Source organism: Pituophis catenifer, unplaced genomic scaffold (genome assembly GCF_029215685.1).
Source record: "Pituophis catenifer annectens isolate HBS135680 unplaced genomic scaffold, rPitCat1.0.hap2 SCAF_14, whole genome shotgun sequence".
Taxonomy (NCBI): domain Eukaryota; kingdom Metazoa; phylum Chordata; class Lepidosauria; order Squamata; family Colubridae; genus Pituophis; species Pituophis catenifer.
The window spans coordinates 7,650,371-7,677,261 of NW_027256894.1; the positions used below are offsets into that span (position 1 = coordinate 7,650,371).

The 26,891-nt window shown below is 45.2% G+C and overlaps 1 protein-coding gene across 1 annotated transcript in view; it reads left to right on the forward strand.

The window, feature by feature from the left end:
• IGDCC3 (immunoglobulin superfamily DCC subclass member 3) overlaps window positions 1-22,558 on the forward strand; it is a 110,181-nt gene extending 87,623 nt beyond the window's left edge. Inside the window, exons 8-14 of the mRNA XM_070953810.1 lie at window positions 8,891-9,138; window positions 12,073-12,237; window positions 15,491-15,679; window positions 17,597-17,701; window positions 19,933-20,071; window positions 21,098-21,302; window positions 22,367-22,558. Of these exons, the coding sequence (XP_070809911.1) occupies window positions 8,891-9,138; window positions 12,073-12,237; window positions 15,491-15,679; window positions 17,597-17,701; window positions 19,933-20,071; window positions 21,098-21,302; window positions 22,367-22,558 (1,243 nt within the window). The remainder of the gene's footprint in view (window positions 1-8,890; window positions 9,139-12,072; window positions 12,238-15,490; window positions 15,680-17,596; window positions 17,702-19,932; window positions 20,072-21,097; window positions 21,303-22,366) is intronic.
• The last annotated feature ends 4,333 nt before the right edge of the window (window positions 22,559-26,891 follow it).

Sequence of the window (26,891 nt, forward strand, 5' to 3'; positions counted from 1 at the left end):
GCAAAAAGCTTGACATGAGGGCTGCAATTCTCTGCCTTCCCTGGGGTGTTTTGCTGCGACCCACGAAAGGGAATTAATGTTTGCTGTTGCGAAGGGGGAGGGCACACCGTTGACGCTCCCCCCTCCCCCTTTTCAGCATGCGTGTCTGTGTGTGTGTGTGTGTGTGTGTGTGTGTGTATTTCCATGCTAAAGGCTACCTTTGCTCTTCGAAAAAAGACAAGGGAGAGGCCACAATGAAAAGCACCTTTGATTTTATGTCCTTTGCCATACACGAAAACAATTGTTCGCTAGCGATAGGATAAGCGTACCTGACAGTTTTCCTTTTTTGCATCTCGTGAAAAGAGGTTGGGAACAAGTTTTTGGAAATCTGAACACGAGAATAACAAGAGTTGGAAGGGACCTTGGAGGTCTTCTAGTCCAACCCCCTGCTTAGGCAGGAAATCCTATACCAGTGATGGCTAACCTTTCTGCCGTCGTGTGCCAAAAGTGGGGGCTGCACAGGGGGAGGTCATGCATGTGTGTGCCCACACCCATAATTCAATGTGCCCCATACATGTGTGCATGACCCCCCCCCACGCTCCCCCTGCTTTTGGCACGCAGTGGGATCAGTAGGCCCATTTTTCGCCCTCCCCAGGCTCCAGGGCCTTTCTAGGCTCCCATCCCCCGGAGACCCTCCAGAGGCCAGAAACGGCTCATTTCCCAACTTCTGGAAGTCAGCAAACAGGACATTTCCGGCCTCCGGAGGACGTCTGGTGGGGTGGGGAAGGTCGTTTTCACCCTCCCCAGACCCCTAGAAAGCCTCTGGAGCCTGGGGAGAGCAAAAAATGGGCCTCCCCCCCACACACACACCGGAGGCCCTCCGGAGGCCGGAAACAGCCTGTTTCCCGAATTCCAGTGGGACTGGAAGGCCCGAAAATCACCGGAACTGAGCTGGGGCCATAGGTTCGCCATCACTGTCCTATACCATTTCAGACAAACGGTTATCCAATCTCTTCTTAAAAACTTCCAGTGTTGGGAGCATTCACAACTTCTATTTGTAAATTGTATTGCACACTTCGGGAAGAGGCCTATGGCTTGCAAGCCTCAACCCTGCGCTTCATTTCGGTGAAGATCCTGGCTTACCCTCCCTCCGGCACGGTGGCAAATTTTTCTCCATTTTGCAAAAGTTTGTATAAAGTCAGGGATGAGAATGGAGCTTTGGGATGCTCAGCCTCCAGAGTAACAATTTATTCTCGGGATTAGCACATCAGGCAGGATGTTCAGCGTTGAGCAGAAAAGGCCCGTCATGTTCTGTGGCATCTACTTCCAAGTCAGTGGCTTAACTGCCTTCCCTAAACCTATTGCCTTCCCGATATGCTTGACTTCGAACCAGGGGTGCTATTCAGCAGGTTCTGGCGAACCGGTAGCGGAAATTTTGAGTAGTTCAGAGAACTGGCAAATACCATCTCTAGTTGGCCCCAGAGCAGGGTGGGAATGGAGATTTTGCAATATCCTTTCCCCTGGAGTGGGCTGGGAATGGAGATTTTGCAATATCCTTCCCCCAGGAGTGGAGAGGAAATGGGGATTTTGCAGTATCTTTCCTCTGGAGTGGGGAGGGAATGGGGATTTTGCAGTATCCTTCCCCTGGAGTGGGATGGGAATGGAGATTTTGCAGTATCCTTCCCCTGCCATGCCCACCAAGCCACACCACGCCCACCAAGCCACGCCCCCAGAACCAGTAATAAAAAAATTTGAATTCCACCACTGCTTCCAACCCTCAAAAACCCCTGAGCAGCAGTAGGTCAAGATGGCTGTCTCCTTGGCTGCAGAAAACCTGATGCAACAATGACTTGGGCCTTGCCTGCTCCAGTGGGCGTTCTTCTTCCAAAGGTGCTACTATAATCTTAACAGAATAACAGACTTGGAAGAGACTTGGAGGTCTTCCAGTCCAATGTCCCAAATAGAAAACCTTATACCATATCAGACAAATGGCTGTCCAATCTCTTCTTGAAAATCTCCAGTGATGGAGCACCTACAACTTCTGGAGGCAAGTTGTTCCACTGATTAATTGTCCTCGCTGTCAGGAAATCTCTCCATAGTTCGAGGTTGCTCCTCTCCTTGATTAGTTTCCATCCGTTGCTTCTTGTCCTGCTTTTAGAGAATAGGTGGATTCCCCTCTCTTCTTTGTGGCAACCCCTGAGATATTGGAACACCTCAATTCCTGCCATAGTTCTTTGTATGTTTTAGCTCCAGTCTCCTCAAAGGTCACATAGAACCAAAAGAACAGCTTCTGAAAAATAGCGTTTAGCCACCTTTGCATCCTCTGTTTTGGGGGTCCCCAGTGTTGCACTCACCTGGATTAAGAAATTGTCCCCATCCCTAACATCACCCGGCTTCGGATTTTTTTGGAAGAGAGGGAAGTTTCATCAGATGTACCAAATCTGGGCCATCACAGAGAGGCCTTTCGGCCACTTTGCTAAAATCATCTCAGCAGCCAAATTTAATCCGGATGCATCCCGTACCCTCTACGGTTCTGGACATTTGCAGAGGAGGAACGGATGATGTTGAACAAGACAGATGTGATTATATGGAACTGGGAACATCCTAGGACAGGGATGGCTAACCTTTTTGCCGTCGCGTGCCAAAAGCGGGGGGAGCGCGGGGGGTTGCATGCGTGCGGGCCCACACCCACAGATCAATATGCCCCGCCCCCCTGTGCACGCACTTGTGACCCCCCCTGTGCTCCCCCACTTTTGGCATGCGATGGCATGGTGGCCATTTTTCACCTTCCCCAGGCTCCAGAGGCTTTCTAGGAGCCTGGGGAGGGCAAAAACTGCCTTCCCCTCCCCTCTGGAGGCCCTCCAGTGGGCCCGGAAGGCCCGAAAATCAGTTGGCGTGCGCGCGCATGTGCGCTACAGCTGAGCTAGGGCAATGCTCGCGTGCCCACCGATATGGCTCCCTGTGCCACCCGTGGCACGCGTGCCATAGGTTCGCCATCATGGTCCTAGGAAGAATTTGTGCTGATCTGGTAGTTTGTTGATAGCCTGTATTGCTCAGTTATTTATATTCTCCTTACACGGAGCAATGGGAATTCCTCATTGTATTTACTTTATTGATTAGCCTTTCAACCGTATCATCAAACAATAAATATTAACTTGACTGCTTTTGTTCCACAATTGCTGGCAGGGTTCAGATAACTTGCTTAACCCCCTAAGCCTGTGCGAACCAAACAGTGGTGCTTTGCTCGCTTAGCATGTTCTGTCCAACAAATAAACCAGATAACGGTTTAAAATTATAGCCTGGTTCGCACCACACATCGAAATACAAATTGTTCAACGCCGTTTAGCCAAGTCTTGTTTGTTATGTGAATCCAGCCAAACTGGCCGTCAGTCCTTCGAGGTAAACCGGACTAGGAATCCAAAGTCATGCAGGCTAATACTACATTTTTAGAAAACTATTGTAGCAGACACTTGCAAATCTGAATGCATGCCTCTCTCTTTCTCCCTCTCCCTCTCTCTCTCGCTTTCTTTCTCTCTCTCTCTCTCCTTCTCTTTTTCTCTCTCTCTTTCTCTCTTTCTCTCTCTCTCCCTCCCTCTCTCTCTCTTCTCTCTCTTTCTCTTTCTCTTTCTCTCTCCCTCTCTCTCCCCCTCTCTCTTTCCTTCTCTTTCTTTCTCTCTTTCTCTCTCTCCCTCTTTCTCTCTCTTCTCTCTCTCTCTCTCTCTCTTTTCCTCTCTCCCCCTCTCTCTTTCCTTCTCTCTCTCTCTTTCTTTCTTTCTCTCCCTCTCCCTGTCTATTTCTCTCTCTTTTCTCTCTCGCCCTCTCTTTCTCTCTCTCTTCTCTCTCTCTCTTTCGCTCTCCCTCTCTCTCTCCCCCTCTCTCTTTCCTTCTCTCTTTCTCCCTCTCCCACTTTCTCTCATTCTCTCTCTCTCTCTCTCTCTCTCTCTCTTTCCTTCTCTCTCTTTCTCTCTCTCCTCCCTCTCCCTCTCTTTCTCTCTCCCCCTCCCTCCCTCCCATTATCTTAATGAGAGCTAGATATGGTCTTGTCTGAAATAGCAATAGCATTTAGGCTTTACAGCACTCTCTGGCCAGTTTACAATGTGCAAGCATTATTTGCACGTTGCCCCCAACAATCTGGGTCCTCATTTTATCAACAGGATAGAAGGCTGAGTCAACCTTGAGCTGGTCAGGATTGAATTCCAAGCTGTGGCCAAAGCTTGCCTGTAATACTACACTTTAACTACTGCATCACCAGGGCTCACACATGTTTTCTTAGATTACAGTTCTGGCCCTGACTCAGATTAATTTTTTTAAATCTGACTCTTTCCTTGGGAATTGCTGTTTCTTCAGTTCTTCAAGGCTTTTCCCTCTGTCCACTAGGTTGGCAAAGTAATGTTCATAGCAAGACCTAATAGTACCAGATAGTTTGGGATCAATTATGCAAAAAAATTCCCTCCTGGTCTTTTAAAATATCGGTTTGCATTCACACACCGGTGCATTCACACATGAAAAAGCATGTCTTTCTATTTGTCCTGAACCCAAAACCAGCCGTTTCTAATTGGGAGAGTAAATGGACATGTTAAAAGAGAGAAGAAAGAGAGGAAGGATTATATGTTCACACTACATCATTCTTTACTTTCTAACTTTCTGCAAAATTTGCTTCTGGGTGCAATTCAAGGGGTTGGTAAACACCTTTAGAGCCCTTCAGGACATAAATCCAGGTTACTTAAGGGAGCATCTCATCCAGGGGTGAAATCCAGCAGGTTCCGACAGGTTCTGGAGAACCGGTAGCGGAAGTTTTGAGTAGTTTGGAGAACTGGCAAATACCATCTCTGGCTGGCCCCAGAGTGGGGTGGGAATGGAGATTTTGCAATATCCTTCCCCCAAGAGTGGGGAGAGAATGGGGATTTTGCAGTATCCTTCCCCTGCCACGGCCACCAAGCCACACCACGCCCACCAAGCCATGCCCACAGAACCAGTGGTAAAAAAAATTGGATTTCACCACTGATCTCATCCCATTGGGATTGGCCCACCCCACCCGTGCTGACAGAGGAGGCATACCGCGAATCCCCTCGGCCAGGGAATTCCAGTTGGTGAGGTCCAGGAGAAGAGCCTTCTCTGCCATTGCATCTGCCCTCTGGAACAGGGGTCTCCAACCTTGGCAACTTTAAGACTTATGGACTTATGGACTTCAAATCCCAGAGTTCCCCAGCCAGTTGAGGGACTCTGGGAGTTGAAGTCCACAAGTCTTAAAGTTGCCAAAATTGGAGACCCCTGCTCTGGAACATTGTGTGCCCCCCCCACCTGAGTGAAGTCCATTCCATCCCTCCTGACCTTCCATACTAGCCTAAAGACCTGACTGCCAGTTGGCTTGGTGCTCCAATGGAGGGTTTTTTGTTTTTGTTTTAATTTGATTTATATGCCGCCCTTCTCCGGAGTCTCAGGGCGGCTTACAATGCGCTAAGCAATAGCCTTCATCCTTTTGTATATTTTTATACAAAGTCAGCTTATTGCCCCCACAAACTGGGTCCTCAATTTACCTACCTTAGAAAGGATGGAAGGCTGAGTCAACCTTGAGCCTTGGCAAGATTCGAACCTGCAGTAATTGCAGGCAGCTGGTCTTAATAACAGGGTGCTTTAAACCACTGTACTACCAAGGCTCCTTGGTAGTTTAACAAGGGTTTAACAAGGGGTGGTGGTTTATAGATTAATAACAGATCCCCCCCCCATCATCCTATTCTTCCCCCCTCCCCCCCCCATCCTATTTCCTTCCTTCCCATCTTTTAGCTGAGATGTAGCATTTGGGTCTTTATAATATTTTACTTATGACTTTTAGGTTTGGTATATAGTTCATGCAATCTTGAGATTGTAAGCCACTCAGACTTACCCTGTGGCAAGAAGGACAGCCAATAAATTTTACCAAATAAATGAATAAAAAGTTCTCTTCCCACCCCCACCTCCATTTTTTTCATTCCAGCCAAATTTGAAGAGATCTCGCCATCACTTAACAAAGATATTATATGTAGCCATTGCTAAGCATTTAAACTTACATTACTGTAAATGCGCAGCAACTTTAATAAATTGACTATTAAAGCAGCCGTGTCTATCTTCAGGTTCTCATTTTTCAGGAGCCTGGGGGAGGAATATGGCTGTTTTAAAGAGGTGCTGTAATGGAATACCGCTTTTGAATCATTCTGAATAGCCTGGTTTATTTTATTTCTTTATATATTCAGATTAATGCTACTCCCTGCCACCTCCCAGCACTCAGCAACAATTATGCTACAACAGGGTGTAAGGCTTGCAAATTACATTATGCATTTTTCACTGAACAGCTGCGAAGGAGCTGGAGTGAGCCCAACCCATTTTAATTCTAACTTCTAAATTGCTCAACTCTTACAGTCTGAAAGCTGGGGGGAAAACAGGGTTGGGATAATGGATCGTACAATGGCTGGCAATCTTCGGCAAAATGTTTGCTCATGGCCACTGAGATCATTTCATGATACACTGAACCTACGAGCCGTTTGTTGAGCTGGCGGCTATCGAAATCTAATAAATCAACCTGCAGAGTTTTGGGGGTGTCCCCAGAATCTGGCCCAAAAAAGTCAGGAGAGCCACAATGGGGAAGTCTGTCCATTTTTGTGTAATGACACACACACAAAAAGTCAAAGCAGGGGCTTCGACTACATCATCTCAACTTTTGCATGTTGCAAATGTTCCTACGTAACTTAAAAGTTGTCCTAATAGAGAGATTTTCTCTGCTCTGCTTTTCCTGTGCTTGAAAGTTGGACGTGGCTAAAAATAAAAAGTCATCTGGGATACTGATGACTGCTATGAAGAATATTGGAAGGCATTGCTTTACATCATCTTTTCTTCCTTTTTTCTTTTTCTTTTTGAACTTGTTTTCTTTTCTTGAACTCTTTACTTTCTTTTTATTTATTCTTCCTTACTTTATATTGGCTTGCATTAGTTTTTATCTTTTTTAAAAAAAGTTTTAATGATGATAGACAAACAGATGGGAGAGAAAGAGAGAGAGAGAGAGAGAGAGAGAGAGATCTGGGATACTGATGATTGTTATGAAAAATATTGGAAGGCATTGCTTTACATCATCTTTTCTTCCTTTTTTCTTTTTTCTTTTCAGCTTGTTTTCTTTTCTTGAACTCTTTGCTTTCTTTTTATTTATTCTTCTTTACTTTATATTGGCTTGCATTAGTTTTTATCTTTTTGTTTAAAAGTTTTAATTATGATAGACAGACAGATGGAAGAGAGAGAGAGAGAGAGAGAGAGGGAGAGAGAGAGAGAGATCTGGGATACTGATGATTGCTATGAAGAATATTGGAAGGCATTGCTTTACATCATCTTTTCTTCCTTTTTCCTTTTTTTCTTTTCAGCTTGTTTTCTTTTCTTGAACTCTTTGCTTTCTTTCTTTTTATTTATTCTTCCTTACTTTATATTGGCTTGCATTAGTTTTTATCTTTTTGTTTAAAAGTTTTAATGATGATAGACACAGATGAAATAGATAGATAGATGATAGATAGATAGAGATAGATAGATAGATAGATAGATAGATAGATAGATAGATAGATAGATGATTGATAGATAGATAGATAGATAGATAGATAGATAGATAGATAGATAGAAAGATAGATGATGGATGGATGTTGGCTGGCAAAAGACAACTTCACTTCATCATAAGTATCAATTACCATGAGTGTCAGTTTCACAAAGCTTGCTGGTAATTTTCTGAGGGGTCCTTGGGGCTCTTTGAGCTTGGTTGTTTCCTTGCAGATGTTTCATCACCCAAACTAGATAACATCATCAGTCCTAGCCATTGCTAGCACAGTGCTAGTTACTAGCATTGATGATATTACCAGGTTTGGGTAGTAAAACATCTGCAAGAAAACAACGACATTCAGATAGCACCAATATCTGAGCTACAAATATTCTTCTTTATTAGTAATTTTCTGTCCACTGGAAATGTAGAAAGTCTTTTTTTTTTGGTGGTGTTTGCAAAGGTTTTTTTTTTTTTTTTTTTTGCCTCTGCTGAAATGTGGGCCAATTACAAGAGCCAATTAATTCCATCATCTCCTTCTTCTACTCCTGCTCATTTCCTCTCTTTCCTTCAACATAATCCACTTACTTTTGGGGGATCCAAGTTTTCACACATAGCAAGTGTCCACTTTGCTTTCTCCCACCCTACTGTTGTGGCCCGCCAGCGGCCTGCACGGATCGTGGCTGATCCCGACAACGAGGAGGCTGGTGTGGTGTTGCGTCAGCAGCCGGCGCAGCCGGTGCTCGCTTCAGATAGCGAGGAGGCTGAAGAGGATGTGGTGCCAGAGGCAGAGACTCAGCCAGGGCCTTCAGAACCTCCAGAGGCTCCTTCAAGTGGAGAAAGCGAAGTGGAGGAGCCTCTCCTCAATGCTCGAGCACGCAGGGCTGCCAAAAGGCAGGAGTGGCTACTCAGGAGGAGGAGGTCTCCTTGAGAGTAAGGTTTGAGGATAATTGGCCACTCGCTTAGCTTATTTAAGTCGCACGCAGTTAGTAATTTCTTGCTGGAAACAACGTGTAATTACAGAGCATTTTGGAGAGTGAGTGTCTTATCGTATCTTGTTTTCTGGGCTGGTTGCCAACCTTTGCCGGACTTTGTTTATTCTTGGTATTTTATAACTTTGATAAGGACCGTTGGTGTGTGTCACAATCCTTGGGAATCCGGAGCTGGGGCAGAACACCTACACAAGACAAAGCATGCAGGGAAGTCTCACCTGGGCAATCTAGACTTCCGTTACACCCTTTTCAAACACTGAAGGATTAACCTGGTCTGCCTGGGGCTGTGTGAACGGGGTCAGAGGAAGGCTGAGTCCTTAGGGGGCTTGCTAGAAAATGCTAATCATGCCTGGTTTGATTGTTTTCCATCCAGCACGCTCACTATCTCCAACATTGGCCAGACAGATGAGGCCATCTACCAGTGCATCGCTGAGAACAGCGCGGGCTCCACCCAAGCCAGCGCCCGCTTGACGGTGCTGTGGGCCGACCGACTTCCAGGTCCTCCCCAAGAAGTCAAAGCAGCTTCCGTCTCGGCTACCACCGTCCAACTGCTGTGGAGCGAGCCGTTGCAAAACACCAAGGAGATTATCGGCTACGTCCTGCACATAAGAAAAGCAGCAGGTAGGAGTGGCTGAGAAGGGCTGAAGACTGCTAATATTCGCGCTATACAGAGAATCTCTTTTCTTATGCTTCTGACTAGCGGTTCTCAAGCAGAGGGTTGGCAGTTAATTGGAGATGGGGTTATGGGAGACCTGCTCGAGGGTGGAGGGACATTGATGGAATGATGAGGGACTCAAGGAAGATGCAACTGTCCTATTTTGCATTGCACCATCTAGCAGTCAGCATGCCCCTGCATTTCCGTAGGGTAGGGTAGCGTACAGAATAGAATGGAATGGAATGGAACAGAATGGAATGGAACAGAACGGAATGGAACAGAGTAGCATATAGTAGAATATAGTAAAGAATGGAATGGAATGGAATGGAATGGAATGGAATGGAATGGAATGGAATGGAATGGAATAAAAATAGAATAGAACAGAACAGAACAGAACAGAATAGAATAGAATATGGAATAGAGTAGAGTAGAGTTGAGTTGAGTTGAGTAGAATACGGAATGGAATGGAACAGAACGGGACAGGACAGGACAGAATAGAATATGGAATAGAGTAGAGTTGAGTAGAGTAGAATATGGAATGGGACGGGACGGAACGGAACAGAACAGAACAGAATAGAATAGAATAAAATATGGAATAGAGTAGAGTTGAGTAGAGTAGAATATGGAACGGAACGGAACAGAACAGAACAAAACAGAGAATAGAATGCAGAACAAAATAGAATACAACATGGAATAGAGTAGAGTAGAATACAGAATGGAATGGAATGGAACAAAACGGAACGGAACAGAACAGAACTCTTTACTGGCCAAATGTGATTAATTCATGCCAAGATGCTAGGTTTCCCCATTGACTTTGTTTGTCAGAAGGTTGCAAAAGGGGATCACATGACCTTGGGACACAGCAACCGTCGTAAATACGGGTCAGTTGTCAAACACCTGAATTTTGATCACATGACCATGGGGATGCTGTCGTAAGTGCGAAAAACAGTCATGTCAGTTTTTCCAATGCCGTTACCAACTTTGAATGGTCACTGAACGAGCTGTTGTAAATCAAGGACTTCCTGTATCGTTATAGATTGGGGGGGAAAAAAACCTTTGGTAAACTGCGTGGATTAATATACAGGCGTTGGAAAAAGTAGCTAGAGAACTGATCGGTTTATTTGCCATGTTTCCTTCTATTTTTTTTTTCCTTTAAGGGCATGGCTTTCTCCCCGATTTTATCCTTCCTTAGGGAGGATAATGAAGGCAAATAGTCTCAAAGGCATCCCATTTTGTTTAGGAATAGGATTAGGAATTTGAACTCTCTTTGCCCGGTCTTAAATTTAGCACTTTCTCTGCCATGTAAGCTGCTTTGAGAATCTAAATGAAGTGTGGGTGTGTATGTGTGTGTGAGAGAGAGAGAGAGAGAAGAGAGAGAGAGAGAGACGGAGGGAGGAGAGACAAGAGAAAGAGAAGACAACACAAGAGAAAGGGGGAGGGAGGGAGAGAGAGAAAAAAAGAGAAAGAGAGAAGGAAATATATAAAAGTTTTGGCATGCCTGACATCTAGTGGCAAAATACAACAATACCAGCCTCCCTTAAGAAGGAAGCTGGCAGGCAGGCAGGAGATCAAATGGAGAGATTCCACCTCCAATAAATAGAAATTAACCATTAGCTCTTGATTTCTAAGCAGTGCTCTGGCCTGAATTCTCAAAATGCCTTTCCAGGTGGCAGAGGACGTAAGGCATCTGAGGCAGATCTGTAGGGCTCCTCGGTGGAAATCCTCCTCCTCGGAGGATCTGCAGCACATTTCTTCCAAATGCTGGCTCCCTGGACCCCTTCCTTCCTTCCTTCCTTCCTTCCTTCCTTCCTTCCTTCCTTCCTTCCTTCCTTCCTTCCTTCCTTCCATCTGTCCTTCCTTCCTTCCTCCCCTTCCTCTCTCCCTCCCTCCCTTTCTCCCTCCCTTCCTTCCATCCTCTCTCCCTTCCCCTTTCTTCCTTCCTTCCTTCCTTCCTTCCTTCCTTCCCTTCCCCTCCCCTTCTCTTCCCTTCCTCTCTTGTCCTTCCTTCTTTCCTCTCTCCCCTTCCTTCCTTCCTTCCTTCCTTCCTTCCTCTCTCCCCTCCCTCCCTCCCTCCCTCCCTCCCTTTCTCTCTCTCCTTCCTTCCTTCCTTCTTCTCTCCCCTTCCTTCCTTCCTTCCTTCCTTCCATCTGTCCTTCCTTCCTTCCTCCCCTTCCTCTCTCCCTCCCTCCCTTTCTCCCTCCCTTCCTTCCATCCTCTCTCCCTTCCCCTTTCTTCCTTCCTTCCTTCCTTCCTTCCTTCCTTCCCTTCCCCTCCCCTTCTCTTCCCTTCCTCTCTTGTCCTTCCTTCTTTCCTCTCTCCCCTTCCTTCCTTCCTTCCTTCCTTCCTCTCTCCCCTCCCTCCCTCCCTCCCTCCCTCCCTTTCTCTCTCTCCTTCCTTCCTTCCTTCTTCTCTCCCCTTCCTTCCTTCCTTCCTCCCCTTCCTCCCTCCCTTCCTTCCATCCTCTCTCCCTTCCCCTTCCTTCCTTCCTTCCTTCCCTTCCCCTCCCCTTCTCTTCCCTTCCTCTCTTGTCCTTCCTTCCTTCCTCTCTCCCCTTCCTTCCTTCCTTCCTTCCTTCCTTCCTCTCTCCCCTCCCTCCCTCCCTCCCTTCCTTTCTCTCTCTCCTTCCTTCCTTCCTTCCTTCCTTCCTTCCTTCCTCTCTCCCCTCCCTCCCTCCCTCCCTCCCCTTCCTTCCTTCCTTCCTCCCTCTCTCCCTCCCTCCCTCCCTCCCTTCCTTTCTCTCTCTCCTTCCTTCCTTCCTTCCTTCCTTCCTCTCTCCGCTCCCTCCCTCCCTCCCTCCCTCCCCTTCCTTCCTTCCTTCCTCCCTCTCTCCCTCCCTCCCTCCCTCCCTCCCTTCCTTTCTCTCTCTCCTTCCTTCCTGATTCCTTCCTCTTGTATTTCAGACCCGGTGGAAATGGAATATCAAGAGGCCGTCAGTAAAAGCACCTTCCAGCAGCTTGTGACCGACCTGGAGCCTTCCACAACTTACAGTTTCTACATCAAAGCCTACACCTCTCGCGGGGCCAGTAAGGCCTCTGACATTGTGCTGGTGAGCACCTTGGGAGAAGGTGAGAAGGCTCAGCTTCAGGTTTAGATGTTCTGCCAGAGGGAATATTGCAAGGTGCTGGAGATCAATCCACCTTGGCTTTGTGAATAATGTCCCCATTTCAGTTCTAGATGGGTGAGGGAACAGTTTGATCAAAGCCTTCAAGTAGTCCTTGACTTATGACTACAGCTGAGCCCATGATTTCCATTGTTAAGTGAGTTTGGTCCAGTGTTGGGATTCAGCCGGTTCGCACCACTTCGGGAGAACCGGTTGTTAACTTTCTGAGCAGTTTGGCAAACTGGTTGTTGGAAGAAATGATTAGGGCAGAGAACCGGTTGTTAAATTACTTGAATCCCAACACTGGTTTGGTCCCATTTATGACCTTTCTTGCCACGGCGGGTAAGTGAATCACTGCGGTTGTTGAGTTGGTAACACGGTTGTTAAGTAAAGCTGGCTTTGCCTTTTTTTTTTTTTTAATTTGATTTATATGCCGCCCTTCTCCGGAGACTCAGGGCGGCTTACAATGCGCTAAGCAATAGCCTTCATCCTTTTGTATATTTATACAAAGTCAGCTTATTGCCCCCACAAACTGGGTCCTCAATTTACCTACCTTAGAAAGGATGGAAGGCTGAGTCAACCTTGAGCCTGGCGAGATTCGAACCTGCAGTAATTGCAGGCAGCTGGTCTTAATAACCAGCTTAATAACAGGGTGCCTTAGATCACTATACTACCAAGGCCTTTGCTTGTCAGAAGGTCGCAACAACGATCCCACGATCCGGGGATACTGCAACCATCATTCACATAAGCGTGGGGAAAAAAATGATCATCAATCGCTTGTTTTTCAGTGCCGTTGCAACTTTGGACCGTCACTAAGCAAACTGTTGTAAATCGAGGACTTGTGTAATTTTGAGATGGCCAATCTGTACTTCTGTGAAAGTTTCTGGTTTCTCTGAGAGAATGCACGACTTTTAAAATCCTTCAAATCGTTGACCCATAGCCTGGGAGTTCAGGACATTAGCTTGCAGCCTCATAAAGTCTGGAGTTTCTCCTTTTGTCATTGTTTTCTTTTAAAATACACATTTTTTTTTTCAACTCCTTCAATGCTACTGTTATGGATCTGGTAACAGGTTCATAAATTACAGAGGCCTCTGATGCTCCAAGCCAACCCTTCCTCTCCCTCCTGCCACAAGCTCTGGCCTTTTTAAAAAAAAAAAAATCAGCTTTTTTTAAAAAAAAGTTTTTTATTTTTTACAAGCATAGCAGTGTGTGAAAACTGTGGTACCCCAGTATCATACATTTCATACAAGACAATTAGTATTAATCATATTTGTTTCATTTAACAAGCTTATATAATACTGATAATAATAATAATACACATCTTTATATTAAATTATAATCTTTCATTGTTTGGTTATTCAATATTTCAATATGCTGTTTTTATACCACTCCCCCATTTTAATTAACATACCTGTTAACATGAACGAAATATTATCAATCGTATTTATTAACATTTAACAAACCTCTATAACTAATATTAATATCAATGTTTATATTACATTAAAATCTTCCATTATTGCTCATTCAACTTGTTATTTGGTTATTCATTATTTCAACATATTGTTTTTATGTCAATCACCATATTCTACATAATACAACTAAGATATTATTAATCATATTTGTTACATTTAGCATACATATGCATATTCAGCTTTGCACTGGTGAAATAGAGTTAAGCGTTAGTTTCGTAATGGATGAGCAAACCCAGTTAATCATTAGCTCAGCACCCCCATCCTAGCTTGATTTATGATTTGTGGTTCCACCTCTGGGCTTCCTTCAGATCAAGAGTATATCCAGAGTAGCATCTGGAGGCTGTTCCTGATGTTTTGAGGTGTCAGGGGTCCAAATAACAATCCCATAGTAAGAACAACTCTGAGGCAGGTGAATTCCTCAAAGAATAGCTTTATTGGAAATATATTGGCACAGATCTGGGGGAAACTGACTCTAAAGACTCCCGCGGGTTTTCACCTAATTAAAAGTAAAAGTTTTGTCTCTTTTTGTCTCTTTCTCAAAACAATCAGTCACATAGTCCAGGTGCGGTCTGACAACCGGATAGCGTCTCTCCGCCTTCCTCCGATCAGTGTGAGAATGTCCTTGGTTCCCAAGAGAAAGTATTTTGTTTTGGCTACAGAATCCTCTCTATCTCAAATCCCCCCTCCCTATCCCTCAGCCCCAGTGTGGCGACATTGAAGCTGTCAAAATGGCTTTGGTCAGATCAGCTTCAGGGTTGACATGAGGGTTGACAGTTCCACATAAGCAATCACTGGCTGAAGGCGAGGGCTCGCGGCGAAATAAATTTGATAAAATCTAATGGACCGTCTCTTGCCGGTCACATCTACCTGAACCCACTCAAACGGGGAGGCGTGTTGCAGATCCCATCCCCTGAGGAGGTACATCTGGAGGGACCCAGAAGAAAGGCCTTCTCCGTGGTGGCTTCCTCCTTTTGGAACATCGTCATCCTTGCAGAAATTAGACTGGCCCTCCATTTTGGCAATCTTTCGGAAGGCCCTGAAAATGTGGTTTTGCCAGAGGGCCTGGGGAATCCAGAGCGGGTTGGAGCCATGAAATGGCTTGTTTAACCGTGTCCTGTCACCAGGATGGGTGGATGGTGATGGGGGGGGAGGTGTTACTGTTTTGTATCTTTTTTTAATTTTTATTTATTTTTTCCTGTTTGGTGTGTTTACTCTTTGTAAGCCGCCTAGAGTCGCTGCGAGCGAGTGGGCGGCTATATAAATAGCACTTGCACTTAGACTTATATACCGCTTCCCATGGCTTTGCAGCCCTCTCTAAGCGGTTTACAGAGTCAGCCTATTACTCCCCCCACAAAAATCTGAGTCCTCATTTGACCGACCTCAGAAGGATGGAAGGCCGAGTCAACCTTGAGCCTGGTGAGATTCAAACTGCCAAATTGCAGGCAGCAGAAGTAGCCTCCAGCACTGGATTCTAACCACTGCGCCACCGTGGCTCTTGTCTAAATATACATTTATATAAATGTTCTAAAATAAATAAATACGTTTATGATTTCATGGTTCTCTGTCCAAAGCAGGGGTCTCCAACCTTGGCAACTTTTAAGCCTGGCAGACTTCAACTCCCAGAATTCTCCAGCCAGCTGGAGAACCTGGTCCAAAGTACCTTTGAGGTACACTGGCATGGGCTTTAAGTTCGGAAGGAGAAAGAAGACCTCACCCAACCCTTCTCTGCCTTCTGCTTCCTTTCAGTACCAGCAGTGCCTTCCCTCTTCATTAAAGTCCTCAACAGCACCGCCGTTCAAGCCACGTGGGAACCTTCCATCAAACTGGGCCAACATGAAGGGTTCAAACTCTTCTACCGCAAAGTCCATCTTCCGCACTTCACGGGGCCCATGCTTCTGCCCAGCAATGTCACCTCTTGCAACCTTACTCATCTTGGTGAGTAGAGAAGAAGGATGTGGTAGAGAAAGAGGGAGGGCTACGGACTACCCATCAAGCATCACGCTCTTGGGTAGATTGATTGATGATTGATTATGTACCATCAAGGCATTGTCTTCTCTTAGGGACCTCGCAGATACGTTTTCTCCATGATGATCTGTCTCCAAGCTGATTTTTTATGGAGATTCTCAGTCATCCAGGTCATGGTTGTCCCAAAGGTGTTTTTCAGGAGGCAACTGGACTTTCTTAATTCAGTTGCCTCCTGAAAAAGCACCTTTGGGACTCCAAGCTGATCCGTCAGGTCTTCCATTGTTGCTTTCATTACATCTGTAACTGAGTCCATCAACCTTGTAGTTGATTGTCCTCTTCTTTTTCCTTCCACCTTTCCCAACATTAGAGCCTTCTCCAGAGAGCTGGGATTTTGCATTATGGGTCCGAAGTAGGATAATTCGAGCCCTGGTCATTTGTGCCTCAACTATGGGTTGATTTGTTCAGATGCCTCAAGCCAAATATAAACCTTTTGCAATGGAGAAGAATGTATGAATGTATCTACTCAGGGTTGGAGTTTTGGGTTGGGTTGGCTTTCCATTGGCAGAGGTTTCCTGTGTGGCTGACATCTGCAGAGCTACAAGTGGATAGTCAAACATCTGGCAAATGACAAGCCAGACATGGAGAATTCCTATAAGCCAACGGACATCCACAAGTCACACAGAGTGAAAGAAACAGCTACTGGGCTATTTCCTCGTTTTGTGAGATTTGAATTTTGTGGTTAAATTTGGACATCATAATCTTATGGAGGGGAATATCTATGGAGATTCTCAGTCATTCAGGTCATGGTTGTGCCAAAGGTCCTTTTCCAAAAAGCAACTGGACTTCATTGTTTTTCCTTGAAGACATCACATTGAAGTCCACATTCTGGATGGAGAGGACCACGGCTTTGAAGGTGGGGTCAAATAGGCCATCTATGTTAAGACTGAACAGCCTTCTCTCAAAAGAGGTGGGGGGATACAGCACCACTGATCTCCTGTCTACAGCCCAGTCCTTTCAACAGTTCCAAGAAGGCTCCACACCCATTTGCACAACGTTGAGCTCAATGTTCACAGATAAACCTTCAAGCAGCCTCAAATGACTCTTAGAAAGAGAACTAATGACCAGATGACTGCAAACAATATACCGTATTTTTTGGACTATAAGACGCACTGGAGTAATAAGACACACCAAGATTTTGAAGAAAAAAAAATAGTTTTTGGCTTCCATGCGTCCAGTTTTTGCCCTCCTGGCCCCCAGGAGCACTCTGCAGACCTCTCAAACTCTCTGTGCATCCCGTTTTTGTGAAAAACAGGCCCGTTTTTGGCCTCCCAAACCCCCCGCGCATTGTGTTTTTGCCCTCCCCAGGCCCCAGGAGCACTCTGCAGGCCTCCCAAACCCTCTGCGCATCCTGTTTTTGCGAAAAACAGGCCTGTTTTTGATGAAAACTGGACGTGCAGGGCAGGGTTTCAGGAGGCCAAAAACGGCTGTATTTGGTGTATAAGATCCACCAACTTTTCCACCCTCTTCAGGATGGGGGAGTGTGTCTTATACTCTGAAAAGTATGGTAAATCCTTCTGTTCTCCACCATTCAGTCAGAACTGAAGAAGCTTCTCGGATGAGAGGCAAAACGTCTTCAAGGAAAAACAAGGAAGTCCAGTTGCTTTTTGAAAAAGCACTTTTGAGACTTGGCGAGGGGAGTTCCTAAGACACCGCCCCCCCCGTCCAAAAAAAGGGGGATATTCAAGGCTGATATCTTCCCACTTCTGATACAAATGCCAGAGATCAGAGTTATGGAGAGAAAGCAGCAGTGGGTTTGCCTTGCTCAGTGAACACATCCTCATTGTTGATTGACCTAACGTATCACCTCCATTTCCCATGTTCTCTCAGATCCATCCGTTGTGTACGAAGTCAAACTGCTTGCTTACAACCAACATGGCGATGGGAACTCCACCGTCCGTTTTGTGTCCCTCCGAGAAACTGTTGAAAAAACAGGTGAGAAGCTCAACTCACCCTGAGGAGCCTTGAGATGTTTGGGTTGATGAATGCAAAGTGGGAAGAGCTGGGTGGGAAATGGAGAAAGGACCCAAACACAACTGAGAAAATTATGTATATCTTGTATATAATATTTATTGAAAAAGAATTCACGCAGAATTTTAAAAATCTACAGGCACTTAAAAGAAAAGAGTAGAGAAAAGGGGAAAAAAATACTAAAAGTTAAAAGAAAAAGAAAAGGAGAAAAAAAGGACCTTAAAAAATGACTTATTTTCTGCTTTATAGCAGCTACAGGTATTCCTATCTCCCAAATGTCATATCTTGATTTCTTCCTTCTTTTTTTTATATTAAGTTTTTTATTTTTCCAATATAAACATACATGTTTTGTGGAAAGTACATTGCTTGGGTCAGGTCTTTTTTATACATTAACAATAATTGTTATTATTATTAATAAGTATGTAATAAGTATGTATTTCTTCATGCATGCAACATAGAAGTTTCTTAAATATTGAGATATTGGAATAATAGAAATATACTTTTTATAAGCTGTATTAAATCACTACAAAATGGATCTAGAGATGTACGATTTCCTTCTTCTTATAAGCAAGCCTTTTTAATCAGCAAATCCCAAGATCATTGATTTGATCATATTTGTCCATTTTCACCCAAAAAAAAAATTAAAAAAATCCAGAAAATGTTTCCAGTCTTTTATAATGCTTTTTCCATGTGTATCTTTTATATTGAAGTTATCCGCTTGGGGGGGCCGAAAGCCCTACTAAGCAGCTATATACAAAAAGTATGAAGGCTATTGCTTAACACATTGTAAGCCGCCCTGAGTCTCTGGAGAAGGGCGACATATAAATCGAACCAATAAATAAATATCCAATAGAAGATAATGTCTGTAGCTCCGGGCTGAATTGTGGAGTCCTTAGTGCTGAGTTTGGTTGTTTGAAGATGTTCTATCACCCAAATAATGAAACCCAACCATTATCAGTTAGATCGGGTGTCAGCAACCTGCAGCTCCGGAGCTGCATGTGGCTCTTTGGGCCCCCTGATGTAGCTCCCTGTTGGGTGATCCCATTACTGGCTGGCCCCACCCCTAGCCCTCCCCTCCCGGTCACTCCTCGCCTGGCCTGAGAAGGTATGGGTGGCGCCGAGGGATGGAGAAGCGACCGGGGCAGAGACAGAGAGATACAGAGAGGTAGAGAGAGAGAGACATAGAGAGATGCAGAAAGAGAGGGGGGGACGGAGGGAGGGAGGGATAGAGAGAGAGATGTCAAAAGGGTTTTGTGGTTCCCGGTGTTTTTTAACAACCGGTTCTCTGCCCTAATAACCGGCTGGGTAGGCGTGGCTAGGGGGGGTCATGTGACTGGTGAAATGAGTGACATTGAGTTGGCCACACCCACCCAGGTTTTGTGGCTCCTGGTGTTTCCTTTTCTGTGGGAAACGGGTCCAAATGGCTCTTTGAGTGTTTAAGGTTGCAGACCCCTGAGTTAGAATGATTTAGGGCACGGGTCCCCAGACCTTGGTCCATGGACCAGCTCTCGTCTACACCAAGCCAGAAACCAGGCGACATAAACAAGTGAAGCCTCATCTGTGGGATGCAGGCAGCACATGAAACCATGCCCACGGAAAAACTTCTCTCTATGGAACCAGTCCCTGGTGTCCAAAAGGCTGGGGGAGGGGGCTGATTTAGGGCTTTATAAATAGGCAGCAAGCCCCACACTTACTCACACTGATGACATGACCTAGTTGGCTAATGAAACATTAATTAAACATTGCCTAGTTGAGTAACAGCTGCAAACAACCAAGCTCAGAAGCACCAAGGATTTCCCAATTCAAAGCATCTCCTAAAAGGCCTTGCTTCTTTTGTGATATTAAGCTTCCCTTAATTGCTTTAAAAACAAGAGACACGGTGACTCAGTGGCTAAGACGCTGAGCTAGTCGATTGAAAGATCGGCAATTCTGCAGTTCGAATCCCTACTGCCACGTAATGGGGTGAGCTCCCGTTACTTGTCCCAGTTTCTGCCAACCTAGCAGTTCGAAAGCACATAAAAAATGCAAGTAGACAAATAGGGACCTAAAGGAACTGTTGTAAGTCAAGGAATACCTGTACTCCACTTACCTGTACGAGTTATGCGAGAGGGTGTTTGTTTTCCTGTCCTACGATTCATGTCAGAGGTTCTCAGAAATGTAAGGGGTTTTCCCTTTGTCTTTCTCACCCACCTTAGATCTCAACCCGCCATGCAACTGCATGAAGGATGAGTCAACCAACAAGACCTCAGCTACTGGGATCATCATTGGAATTCACATTGGGGTCACCTGCATCATCTTCTGTGTCCTTTTCCTCATGTTTGGCTACAGAGGACGGTAGGTTCTCTTTCTGCCCAATTTCTTCTCAAGCTACGTCACTGGGCACTTTTGACAGACACGAGAGTTCCATCAACCATGTGTATGGACCATGGGTGACATCTAAAATTTGTTACTACTGGTTCTGTGGGCATGGCTTGGTGGTGGTGAGGGGTATTGTGACTGGGTGGGTGTGGCCAACTTTTTTTTTTATACTTTTAAAAGCATTTTTTCTACAACCTTAAGAGGTTGCAGAAAAAAATGCTTTTAGAAGCCTCTGACGATCAGGCACTCAGCTGGGATCGCCAGAGGCTTTTAAAGGCATTTTTTTTCCTACAACCTCTTCAGCCGAAGGGGTTGCAAAAAAAAAAAAATGCTTTGAAAAACCTCTGACGATCCCAGCTGAGCCGCGCAATCATCAGAGGCTTTTTTTAAAAACTTTTAAAAGCATTTAAAAACCCCAACTTTGCTCATGAAAGTGACTCTCCTTCTGGCAGCCATTGGTCTACAGAAAAGCTAAGAGTCATTCAAGAGATGACCCCTTCCCCTGGTTTATACTGTCCAGGGATGGCTTCCCATGGTCTTAGATGAGCTTCCTATCTCAACGAACCCAGGACTAGGGGTGAAATGCTACTGGTTCGCTCTCATTCAGGCGAACCGGTAGTGATAAAAACTACCGGTTCAGGGAAACCAGTAGTAAAAAAAAAAGCTACTGGTTCCTCCGAACTGGTATTTCTGACAATCAGCTGTGCCGCGCGGTTTAGCTTTGCTAGAAAGCAGGATTTCCTACTTTCTAGCAAAGCTAAACCGCGCAGTACAGCTGATCCCTCCCCTCATTGTTCTACTTACCTTCCCAAGCCTTGTTTTGGTGCGTGCTGCACGGCCAGCAAACCGGTAGCAAGCCGATTCAGATTTCACCACTGCCCAGGACCCCTTGCAAGTAAAGCCTGTCCTGATCCCCTTCCCCCAGACCTTCCGACAGTGGGGTCTTCTTTCATGTTTGGGAAAGGGACCCCACCATGTTTGTCTCCTTTTCATTTTTAGCAGACTGCTGATGTGCAAAAATGTGCAAGAGCAGCTGTCAACCCCGCAGATCTCTAGAGGACCGAGAAATGTCCCTGGCCAGGCTCTCAACGGGTCGACGAAAAGGGAAGATCCAGATGTCAATGGGAAACAACTGGATATGAATGAACTGGAGAGGCTGTTCCCAGCTTTGCGTTCCCAACCCAGCCCCCACACGAAGGGAATCGCGGTAAGGAAAAGCAAGGTGGAACTGGAATGTTGTTCAGAAAACCTTTTGTTGTACATTGTAAGCCAGGGGTGTCAAACTCAATTTCATTGAGGGCCGCATCAGGGTTGTGTTTGACCTTGGGGGGCCAGGGTGGGTGTGGCCAGCTCGACCTCACTCATGTCAGGGGTGCCTATGGTGGCCCAAGCGCTCTGCCAGCAAAAACAGACTCCCACTCCTCAGCCCCGTTTTGGGCTGCGACAGCTTCCTGCAACCCTCTGCCAGTGAAAATGGAGCTCAGGGGGATGCTCGTGGCCCTCCTGAGCTCCTTTTGTACTGGCAGAGGCAATGCGAGCCAGTCCTTTGCTGTTTCCAGGTCCACACACAGAGTCAAGAATCAAACAGAGCTTCAGACTTTAAACTGAACAGACTTAACAACATTGCTTCCTGCAAAGGCCCATCTGCCTTTGCTCCTTTTTTAAGTCTTATGGGAGGGGCTAATCATCTCCAAGCCCTACTCCCGAGTCGTCCCTTTTGTTTTAAATGTTCTTGCCTCTTGCATGCGTGCACTGATAACAGGCTTCACCTGTTCCTCTGCCTCACTGAGGTCCAACTCTGGAGGCTCTGGAGGCAGCATGTACCTCCCAGATGGCCCTTTCTCTGCCTTTAATGCAGAACCCTCGTCCGAGCCTTCCCCAGACTCCAGGACTGGCCCATGTTCCTCCCCAACCTTTGCTGACTGAGGAAGTCTGGGAGTTGAAGTCCACAAGTCTTAAAGTTGCCAAGGTTGGAGACCCCTGCTCTAGGATACAATCTGGGTCGGTCAACAGGACCAGTGTGGCCACAAACACCACACGACACACTCTGCTAGAGAGAAGTTCCCTGAAGATGGGCTCCAGCACGAGTCCAAAAGCTCAGAAGACAAAAACTCTGATCCCGTTGACCGACCCAGTTAGGATCGTAGAACGTTATCCTGGGACGCATAGATTTCACCTTCATTCGTCTTCGTGTTCTCCTTGTATTTTGTGACAAATATCATTGCGCAGGCTTTGTGGGTTCCAATCGCAATTTTTCCCTTGCTTTCTCAGCTGGATCACATTCCAAATGCTTCACCCATTGAAATCCAGATATCTACTCTTCCTCCAGAAGAATTTAGCATCCTTGAGGAAGAGAACAATACCTTATTTCCAAACGTACCTTCTGGCCCCCGCGGCCAGCCTCTGCTCACCATCAGCCAAGAAGAACCAGCTTTGAAGCAAGCTCCAACCAATGAAGGATAAATTGCCAAGATAGCTCAGACTCCTTACAGGACATCCCAGCCACTCTTATGTTTTTTGTGCCTGGTTGATGTCTCTTAAGATGACACATAAATCTCAGGTCGATGTCAAAAGTTCTGATTTCTGCATAAATCTGTATGCAGCCTTTGTTGGAATCTGTTATGAAGTTGATCTTTCTGACCTGCCTCAGGCTTGGAAGCCGATATCTACCCATCTGGATCTCCGTCTTCATTCTACAGCTGTCAAGCCAGTGACTTCTCTCAAGAGAAGCTCGCGCGCCACTTCGTAAACCTTGACACCACGTGGGATCAATACCCTTGCCCATCTTGGGGGTTCACCCATGTGTCCCTTCACTGGCAGCTTTAGAATGATCGTTTCTGGATCCGTCTTGGCGATCTCGTTGAACGAACCCACAATGAAGGACCTCCCCACTTGGATCCACAATGCGGAAGTTTCAATGGAGCCACAGATCCTTTTTGTTGTTGTTGTTGTCGTGTCCATTCATAATTCTCAGGATATATGTGTGTGTGTTTTTTTTCATGGATGAACTGCTTCAAAGACAAAGTGAGCATGGCAAAAAAATGAGAAAAAAAAAACAAAAAACAAAAAAAGAACCACCCAGGCCCTGGAAAAGGGCTCTTGAAAGAAAGAAAGAAAGAAAGAAAAAAAAAAGACTTGGATGAACCCCCGAAGTAAATTCAGAACCTACCTCAACCGGAATTGAATGTCTTTTGGGAAGAGGCAAACGTATCTTGTGTCTTCCTTTTTTTGTCTTCAACGCAAGTAGTGTAGCACTTGGTCAGTACGTGTTTTGGTACTACCTCAGAAGTCACACTCCCATGTCCACCATGTTGGTCATTGGTTAATATTTCCTTCCAACCCCCTCCCCCCACCCTTTAAACTCACCCCTTGTTGTCATCCTTGTTCCAATGTAAAGCACTTCCAAAATCTTGAAAGCAATGTTCTACCTCAAGACATTTTGTTTTTTAAAATAGAAGTATCGTTCCAGCCAATCTCCTCATCTCTTCCCTCCCCTCTTCCTGCTCACTTCCAATATCCCAAGAAGACAGAAGAGCATTGTGAACTCATGTCGGATGTGATCACTGAGGACGAGCCCCCCCCACCTTAGTGTGATAAGCTTTACTTTTAGGCAAGTTGCTAGTTAACTTGTTGTAGAGTTTTACTGGGTCAAGAATTGTTTTATATCATGTCTTCTTTTCTTTTTTTTCTTTTTGTCCAAACAAAGGAAACTCTAATGATTGTTAGGATTGTAGTAAAAGGCAGGCTGTCAATCACCTAAAAACAACTTCCACTATAAACGGGTTACTATGGAGGAACGGTTGGATGTTCAAGGTACATTGTTCAAAGCTGGTTTGCCACATGTACGTTTATGGGGTGCTTGCTGAATCAAGGAAAGTTTTTTTTATATATAATGGAGGAGCTGAACTTTCATTTTTGCTTTGCACAGAGAAACCCTTGGATTTTCTGCAAAAAAACCCAACCCTGAGCTAGGATCATCTTAAACAGTTAGGCTGGGTTGAAACAAAATGTTTAGCTTGGCTTTGGATAAGTGTCCGGCTACTATATCACTACTTAATCACTACTTAGTGATTAAGATGCTGGGCTTGTCAACTGGAAGGCTGGCAGTTTGAGACTCAAGTATCGCATGATGGGTTGAGCTCCTGTTCTTGCCTCAGCTCCTACCCACCTAGCACTTCAAAAGCATGCAAATGCAAGTAGATAAATAGGTACCGCTTCGGTGGGAAGGTAACAGCATTCTATGCTCCTCGGAGTATAGTCATGCTAGCCACAGGACCCTGGAAGTGTCTTTGGACAACACTGGCTCCCTTGTCTATGAATGGAGATGAGCACTACCCCCTGGGCACAACTGGTATGGAGAAACCTTTACTTTTACCTTTTACCAGCTATTATGGTTGGCCAACCATAATCTATGGCTTTGGCACATTGCGTGATCAGCTCCAATAATAGTTAATGCAAGATAGCATTGTCAAGCCAAGGGCTCTCTGTGAAGCCAATGCTTTCCATTCAGAGAACCTTCCTTCCAAGTTGTGTGTTTAAAGTTAGTGCATTGATCCCACCGTGGTTTCACGTGTGTTATGTGGCAGGCAATCTCTCCAGATCTCCTTTCAATCTCCGGTCTGAAATATTTTCATTGGAGATGAAAGGAAACAATCTTGGAATATTGGGCTTACGTTCCATGTTGCCGTTCACTTTTCCCCACACAAAATAATAGAAAGCTGTGAAATGTGCATATTGTCAGGGCTCCGATGAATGCCCTAATTAACTCATGAGCCTCGAGCCAAGTTTCAAAAGAAATCCAGTTATTTATTAGGAGCAACATGTCGGCAGCTTCCCAAGTGTAGTCAACTCTGCTGTACGTAATTTACAGCTCAACTATCCCCCCCCCCCCGTCCTCTCAGGCTGTGTCATAAATCACATTCTCCAATGAGGCACTTTCATGGGCTGTAGAAACCACGCCTCACAAACTGGCTCTGGTAATCTGAGATCCAACCTTGGAGGAAGGTATGCGTGGAATGTGGCTGCTGAACTGCTCCGTCAGTTTCTGCCCATGGCAACTCGAGAGCAGACTAGAAATGCTTTGCGAGTTGATACGTATCCTATTTGGGTACAAAGGTCTCACTAACCTAACCTCTGTAGGGTGCATGTGTGCAAACCAGACACAAGACCAGCCTGTTTAATAAGATGCCTCCACAGCTGACCTTCACAGCACTTGAAGCCACTGATGTGGTGTCCACTGTTTATTTCTTCCCGTTTCTTCTGTTAGTTGTTCTCTAGGTCACTGGTGGCAGTACAGCTGGTAACAGACCACATGTTTAAAAGCCTTAGCATGGCCTTTCCTAACCTGGTGACTTCCAGATGTGTCAGGACTTCAGTTCCCAGAATTCCTAGCTAGGTTGATTGGGAATGCTGGGAGCTGAACTCCCAATCCATTTATAGAGAAGGCCAGTTTGGGAAAGGCTACCTTAGAATGTAGCATATTTTCTTTATAGAGTGACCTACCTCAGTTGAAGCAGTCAAAGTAGGCAATGCTGTTCATAAGAAGATCCTCTCCAATAGGATTATTGGTGGGAGACTTTCAACATCTACCTATCTACCTACCTACCTACCTACCTACCTACCTACCTACCCCAACCCGTTGACATAGGAAAAAGCACTTAACAGCATTTCAGTGAAAATTGAAATGAGGCTCTTAATTCAATTCCCTTTTTTCCCTCTCCTAATGAATCCTGACACTGATTGGATGATGTTCTTTACCACTAGAATAGCCACTTCATGGTCATGTCCTTTCTTTGTTTAATGTTGAATTCCTATAGCTATTTTTATACGCGGTAATTAAAAGGAAAATGTTTTTAAAACTCTGGGTGAAAAAAGAGAAACAAAAAGAAGTGACTGGGATCGAGGAAAGAAGCAATGTCTAAAGAAACAGCCAGCTACAGCAGGGGTCTCCAACCTTGGCAACTTTAAGACTTGTGGACTTCAACTCCCAGAGTTCTGGGAATTGAAATCTACAAGTCTTAAAGTTGCCAAATTTGGAGACCTCTGAGCTACAGTATTAAGCCTTCCTTTTTTTATAAAAAAAAATAATGGATTTTTTAAAAAAAAGGCTCAATTTTTCAGCCTGAAGAGATCTGTCGGCATTCACTGTCACTGTCACTCTCCTTATTATTGGATATTTTGTTTATTTTACGGTGCGCCTGTCCATTAAAACAGGAGGAAGAAATAAAATGTATCTGGAATTATATCTCTTGTTTCAAGAGGGCCCTTCAAACCTTGTTGGCATCATGAGAAGACGGGTGACAAGGGTGACACCCCCCAAAAAATGATCCTGAATGAGTGATGACGGAAGAAAACTGGATTGATTTCAAATGTCTGTGGAGATTCTCAACCATCCAGGTCATACTTGTTCCAAAGGTGCTTTTTCCAAAGGCAGCTGAACTTTCTTGTTGTTTTTCTCTCCCCCTTTGAAAACATGTTGTTTCTTATCCAAAAAGCTGCCTGAAGTTAGAACTGAAGAAGCTGCAAGTCCAGCTGCCTTTGGAAAAAGTGATTTATTTCGAACTTACATATAGTGGTAAAAATCAGAAGGTCCCAGATTTTGGGAAAATCAGAAGGTCCCAGATATTTTGGGCTGCTTTGGCATTTTAAAAAGCCTTCACTGACTCTTGACTGATGACCAGTCACTTATCAGAACAAATGGGGCAAAAGTAGAATCTGGGGACATTACAAAGGTTTGGTTTTAAGAGGGAGAACAGATGCCCTAAACCCTGCAAGTCTTAAGACGTACCCCTCCAAA